Raw genomic sequence first — 7,715 nt, forward strand, 5'->3', positions numbered from 1 at the left:
TTACTATACAAATCCTTGATCTAATTAACTGTCGAGAGTTGACCTTTTGAATAACGTCTTTGTCAGTGCAAAAAAACGTTCATGAAGTTTCGCGGAGTTTTATTTTATTTCATAAATGTACATTTTTATGCCCCCGCCGTAGCAAAGGGGGCATTGAGTTATATCTTTGTCTGTTTGTACGTCGATCCAATTGTACGTATCATGATCTATCATAGTGTTCGTCCGTTTTTACAAAATTGGTTTCCATTCTCTAACTTTAGTTTTCCTCAACCAACTGATTATAAAGCACAATGCTTTTTGCCACAAAACACAGAATAGATTTGAATTTTGATGTCGTCACTTTTACAGTTCTAGATTTATGAGGGGTTTGACAGGGAATACCTTTCTCCTTTCTCTCGTCCCCTTTCTCTTGTCTCCCGCCGTAAAACCTAAACTGTAAAACTAATGTATGGGAAGCTCATTTCAATAGAAATCGATCTAATATCTTGTGTTTTTATGGCTTGTCCTCGTCTTGTCCTTTCACAAGATAGAAGTCTTGTTTATTCTGCTTCAAGAACCCCGGCAACTTTTTCACTGACTGTTAAGCTGTCTCTTTCATTGAATTTGTAAGTCTGATGCACGCCGTTTCCGATTTTTTATACAGTATAAATACAAATTATGGAAACGCAGGATTGAATGAAAAACGGCACATTTTTGTGGCACTTTTAGTCAATTTAATTTAAAATGTACATAATGCGCCATGTGTTTTACTTATAGAGGATGCATATATATATTCTCAGATATTTTTATTGCATATTTTTTTACGAATGACAGAATGTTGAACTTGGTCTTTTCAAATGTATAGTTTGCAAGATTAGTCCACAAATACGCACACAACCCACACGTTTACATCATTCGAAATATATGTTATTTTATCAATCACTTTTACAACTGACGGAGTGTTCTAATAGTAATTTTTTATGGATGCATTAAGGACACAACTATTGTATGTGTCGTCCTGAACATGCCTGAAGTATTTGCCACTGGACATTTTACAACCTCAAATCAAATAAACTTCTATGCATATCAGTCAACTTTGAAACAATTTATCTAAAACAAAGATGGTAATATGTGTCTCTACACATGCACGGACTCACTATAAAATCCGGGAAATTGTTAGTTTCCAGTCTTTCTCCGTATATCAGAGATCATAATAAAGAAGTGACGACGCTCGGGGTATTTTAACACGGATACAGATTTCAGGCTATACTTTTTCACAGACCAAGATTTGAGACCATACTCATAACACGGACAATAATTTGAGGGTACACTATTTACACAGACATAGATTTGAGACCACAACTTTTAAACGGACCAAGACTTGAGACCACACTTTTTACACGGACTAAGATTTGAGACTACAAAGATTTGAGACCACACTTTTTACACGGATAAAGATTTCAGGCTACACTTTTTAAAGACAAAGATTTGAGACCACTTTTACACGGACAAAAATTTATGGTTACACTTTTTACACAGACATCGATTTGAGACAACATTTTACAGACAAAGATTTGAGACCACTCTTTTTACACGGACAAAGATTTCATGCTACACTTTTTACATAGACATAGATTTGCGAATGATGTTAACGACTAAAGACACATATTTTCGAAAAGGATAAAGATTTGAGGCCATATTAGATATTAAACTGGTCGCCTGAGATTTGCGAACATAAAGTGACGATTAATCAAATTTAATTTGGGACAACTGAGACTACTAGCTGAGACAGAGTAGTCTCTGGCAAAAAGGACATATAGTCGAGGCCATACGAGTATTGTACACATTTGGGACAACAGAAACAAGTAGTCTCAGGCGAAAAGGACATATATTCGAGACCATACAGGGATTGTACACATTTGGGACAACTGAGACAAGTAGTCTTAGGCGAAATTGACATATATTCGAGGTCATACAGGGATTGTACACATTTGGGACAACTGAGACTAGTAGTCTCAGACGAAAAGGACACATACTCTAGACCATACAGGGATTGTACACATTTGGGACAACAGAAACAAGTAGTCTTAGGCGAAATTGATATATATTGGAGGCCATACAGGGATTGTACACATTTGGGACAACTGAGATTAGTAGTCTCAGGCGAAAAGGACACATACTCGAGACCATACAGGGATTGTACACATTTGGGACAACAGAAACAAGTAATCTTAGGCGAAATTGACATATATTCGAGGCCATACAAGGATTGTACACATTTGGGACAACAGAGACAAGTAGTCTCAGGCGAAAAGAACATAGATTCGAGGCCATACAGGGATTTGAGACTTCCGTGCATATATGACGCCAAACACAGACAGTTAAAAGATTACAAAGCGCAGCTGTAAACTTAATATTATTATAGATTTTCGGCGCCGTTTTTACTCAAAATCGATTTTACAAAAGAAATTAATATTGATTCTGATTGATAAATAAGGGGTTGCTACGTTATAACAAATCAAATATGAATTTTAATGATAAGCCCTAAATTATACGATTTGAGGGTATCAACTTAGCACGTACTGTTGTACGATTTAAACATGTATTATTGATATATAACGGTGTTACTTGTATATATATAAACTTATGATTCGTCCCAATATTTGCGTATGATATAAAATGCTACATAAAGATTTCAAAATTATGTAAGACATTTTTACAGTCTTTTGTTCAACATACCTACCGCAGCTAATCGGGTTATAAAACAATTTTAAATTCAAATTCACTTCACAGTTTGGTATCGTACCATCTTGTTTTATATGACATACAACTAACATTTTCCAAAATACACTTATATATAATGCACTAAATAATTTTTTTTCTTTTTTAAAACACAGAAATATGCATCAAATACAATGATTTTGCAGTTTTTGTGGGGTGTTTGTATACATGTTCCTTTTTATCTAAAAATATATATTTTGTATGTTTTTGTTTTGTTATTGTCTTTATAAATTGTTTGTTTTATGTTAGGTTTTTAGTTTGGGCATTTGTGATCTTTTTTTCTTTTTTCTTTTTCTTTTTTTTTTTTGGGGGGGGGGGGGGGTCTATAAAATACATATCTCAGTTATGGTCATTTAGAAATATAGTTGTTACAGTTGACTGAAATTGCACCAATTATGCAGTTTTTTTGGGTGTTTGTATGTGCCTTTAAAATCTATTTAGTATGATTTTGTTTTGTTTTGTTCTTGTTCTAGTCTTTTTAAATAGTTTGTTTGTGTTAACTTGTTTGTTTGGGCGTTTGTGGTTTTATTTTATTTCTTTCTTGGGGGGGGGGGGGGTCAATTTGTGCAGTCAGTTATTTGCACTTCCCGTTTAATTGATTAAATATTGAAGATGTACTAGGACTCGAAAATGCAGATATTTATATATTTATATCATATACCTTTATATGGATATCTTAAAAAAATTTGGACACTTCAACTGCAAATTTAAAATTTTTTTTTACTTAAGCAAAAGAAATGCCTCGCTTATAAAAGGCAATTAACAATTACATCGAGAAGTAACCTGATGAAAAAAATGGCAATAATAACTGCATCTTGATATTAGATTTATTTAAATTTTCAGATCTCTGCAATATAGTTAGGTAACTCTTTCTATTTCAAAGTAAAAAATATCAATGTAAGGTAAGCGTTAGTAATTTTTCTGCAAAATGGAATTTAAAAGGATCTGTATTAAGTTTGACACTAGGTGTTGTCTAGGAGAAAATTAATAGCTCAATCATCTCATCCATCCAAGTTTAGGTACTCTTATGTCTCTTGATCGAACTACACTGATAAAGGACTCATGCGCTAGACGAATTCGTGGATGTATGTGCTGTTTTGTCATTCGTTGAATATTTTTCTATTTTTCATTCTTGGATTAGTTAGTCTATTTATGAAACTGTTTAAAATTACACTGATACAAGAGGGTGGTTGAATATTCACAGAATCCATATAACGTTCTTGTCTTTGCATCGTATTAATACCAAGTATGAATATACGAGAATTCAAATGATAGTCTCAGTGAATTGTCTAAAGTTAGGTTAACCCAATCCTCAATGTGCATATAAATTGCATTCCTAATAAACTCAAAAATGATTATAGTTGTAATGGTTTATATGACGATGCGAGGCCAAAACGAATAATCTTAACTGTATCTCTTTTATTTTACCCGAGTTTTCCTGTAAATCCTGCAAATTCGTTCCAAGTATAGTAGATATGGCTTACAAATGATATCATATACGAAAGAAAATAATTTGAACAGGCGTATCTTTTATTCTATCTAAAAGCATTGTTTGACGCAATGTTGTAATTACACTTCTTCAATGACAAAACGTGTCTGGTGACAGGTAAATAAGTGAACTTAATCAAACCTTTTTACAATAAAACAGAAAAGACGCGTCTAACGGTTTTAATTTAGTAAAAAAAAGTTAAATATGGTAACATTTTTGAATAAATACTTTAAGATTTTTCAATTTTACTAATAAAAAAATGGATAATCATTTTTCTCACATTTACATACTTTTCAACATTGACAAGTTTTGTTTATTTGAAACAATTTGAAAGTTTGAAATGCATAAAATCGGTAGCTTATTAGTATTCTATTTGAGTGCATGTAAAGTACAAATGTATACTTATCTTAGATATGAGTGATAAAAATGCTACATAAATGAATATTCGTCCACATGTTACTGAGGATGACATTTCAATTGTGTCAATTGCTGATGCATTTATTTAGCAATACAAACTTTGTTACAAGATTAAAACTACAACCAATCAACTTGCCCAACATATCCTACAATATTATTACAAAGACAAACTTAAGTTTTACATGTATTTGAATCAACTCTTTCCAAATTATTCACCCATATTTTACACTTTCTGCTAGCTCCCATCGGCTGTCTATTAAGCTCAATAAGCAGTTTAGAAAATGTCAAATTTTTCCGTCGAGGTTTTTGTGGTTGTGTTATGTATTTTGGATACAAAGGAAGTTTCTGTATAACTTCAACTGATCGTCTGCCTTTAGAATACCTGACATTCGAATTGTTAATTGGATTGACCTCCGTGAGGTCGGAAATTGAAGGTGGTGGGGACCCTTCACACTCTTCGTTACTTGAAGTTAATTCCATTTTATCTGTTTGTTGCTTAAACGGATCAATCATTTTGTCCAATCTGTTCATAAAAGCTGTTGTCCTTTCCCTTTGAAGAAGTTCTGGGTCACGCACGAACGATCTTTGTCGTGATTCGGCATCCATCTCCGGCCATTGTTCTAGTTCTGGATTAATATTGACTAGTCCGTTCCTTGACAGAAAGTTTGTATGCACTTTAATTTGACGATCTTTCTCATGGGCAGCTCGACTCATCGGCATATACTGCTTTGGTGTTGGTTTATGCACATGTTTTACACTGTCACGAAAGCGAAATGGTTCAAATTGAGGCATCAAATCGCTACTTGTTAAGGTAACCTTTTCGTCCAAAGGATGAACACCAGATCCCCACTGATTAAAAATACCTAATCTTTCACTTATCTTTTCGGCATGTCCGTTACGAAAATACGGAGAATGATTTCTGAAGTCTAATGGTACTTTCTGTCGTGGCGTTGTTGAATTGACTAGAAACAACTCTTCTTCGACTATGCGTTCCGAACCTCTTGGTCTTTCAGAATGGATGCGTTTTTTCTCAAACCCATTATTGAGCATTAATTGTCTGTTTTGTGATTTAGTATTTTGTGTATCAGTTAGCGGTCTAATAGTAACAACCTGACGTCTGCCTGCACTGTCATGTGGAGTATTTTTATTCCATTGTCGTTCTGCTAAACTATCGATCTTTTGAAAGTATGTCTGTCCTCTTCTGATATCAGCAAGCCGTCGATTTCTGGCCTGTATTTCTAGAAATGTTGGTTTATGTTCATTTCGAATAATTTGAACTTTTTCCGATCCCATCTTTTTATCCTTGCAACAGAAGAAAAAAAATTCACATAATGATATTTATATCAAGCATCAAATCCAAAAATATATTATTGCAGTCAAGTTCTTTTTTAATTCTTTTTTTTTTTAATAAAGAAACTTTAGACCAAAGTTCTTTATTGAGACTTCGATTAATCAAACACTCGACGGTCATGTAAATCTTCCGTGTCGCAAAAATAATTATAATCAATAGTAACTATTTGATAAATATCCCGGGCTTTAATATCCGTTATCAACAAATTAAAGTAGGAAACGTTGACTTTCTTTAATATGTTTATACAAATTGATAAAATGTATATTGTCAAAGTATTTATAACACATGCCTACTCCACTGAATATATGTTTAATGGACAAGATTGTTAACAACTACTACAAATAACATTATTGACAATACAAACGAAAAGTGCAAGTCAAAATTGATAGAAATCTAAATTTAAATAGAAAGAAAGGCTTAAAAGGATGGTCTTTGACCTTTGGTGAAAGAAGATATTTCCATATTGGTGACAGAACTGTTAAATGTATACAAATATAACCTATATCAGGTGACATGTTACTAGTGACTATTGGCATTGAATATAAAATTAATCATATCGTTTTACCATTGCTTAATATGATTGTAAACAAAGTTCAATAGAATTTATACCATTACATATATCAACCTAAATTTATTGGTATTAAAAAGATTAAAGTATAAAAAAGGGAAGGGAGTATTAAATCAGTCATGCTGACACTTTTATAACAACCACATTCCAACATGAAAAGTTCAAAATCTCCTGACCAGGTCTTAACTTATTTTTTTTTAATAATCCTCACTTAACTCGTTGTATCTTACTTCGTAATTTGTACTGTTATGATCTTAAACTGAGAGGTGTGTAAATTTAAAATCTCTCCGTATATATTGTTTGAACTTTATTATTTCCTCAGATATATGATTTGTATTAAATCGGAAGTCAAATATGTCAAACGATAAAAAAATAGGGATCTTCGATACTCTGTTTCAAAATGAAAATTTATTGAAGATATAGATATAGATCGTTATAGATGGAAGAATACAACTAACAGAAGAAGAAGATAAAAAAAGAACATATTGAAGGGTCAGCGCGTGTCTTAAGCCATTAAAAATTCGGCGGGAAATGACTCTCTCTAGACTTTTCATATATTTAAAATTGATCCCTTGCTCCTTATAAAACTATGATCAAAATAACAAGGATTTGACAAGATTTGATTTTTTTACATTCTGTATTTTTAATGACACTGGTTAATATAAGTACCAATCAATACAATTTACAAAAATCAGAATACACATTGGTTATTTATGAAATTTCTGTGCTTATGAATCTAATTATCTATTTATGTATAAGACCACAAAGCCATCAAAGTCTACAGGTAATTTAGTTATGTCTATTTTCATATCACTGATTCATGAAAATAAATAATCACATGCATGTTGATATCAATGCTCACTTATAAATAGGAGTTGACATGTGATAATTTGAAGTGCTTGTGAGCACTGAAGGGTATATCTATACTATTAAACGAGAAGACCTCATTTTGTGTGTCCGTATCTCTTCCTTCCATGATAAATTAATCATCATGCCTCTGTGTTCTATAGGTAACATGCATAGTCGCATTTGTCATCCATTCTTATGATTATTCTGATTGAGTTATTTTTGGAGAAAAACTACAAAAAAGGAGTCCGGATATTGATTCCGTAATGAGACTGACTTTTAGT

General features: G+C 32.5%; 1 protein-coding gene across 1 annotated transcript; it reads right to left on the bottom strand.

The window, feature by feature from the left end:
* Nucleotides 1-3,309: 3,309 nt before the first annotated feature.
* LOC143057001 (uncharacterized) lies at nt 3,310-6,414 on the bottom strand. Its single transcript, XM_076230229.1, has one exon. The coding sequence runs from the start codon at nt 5,957-5,959 to the stop codon at nt 4,838-4,840; it is 1,122 nt and encodes a 373-aa protein (XP_076086344.1). The 5' UTR covers nt 5,960-6,414; the 3' UTR covers nt 3,310-4,837.
* Between the last annotated feature and the right edge of the window lie 1,301 nt (nt 6,415-7,715).

The sequence above is a fragment of the Mytilus galloprovincialis genome, chromosome 1 (genome assembly GCF_965363235.1).
Source record: "Mytilus galloprovincialis chromosome 1, xbMytGall1.hap1.1, whole genome shotgun sequence".
Taxonomy (NCBI): Eukaryota; Metazoa; Mollusca; class Bivalvia; order Mytilida; family Mytilidae; genus Mytilus; species Mytilus galloprovincialis.

Coding starts and splice junctions, on each gene's coding strand:
- LOC143057001 (XM_076230229.1), bottom strand. CDS start 5,959: ATGGGATCGGAAAAAGTTCAAATTATTCGAAATGAACATAAACCAACA.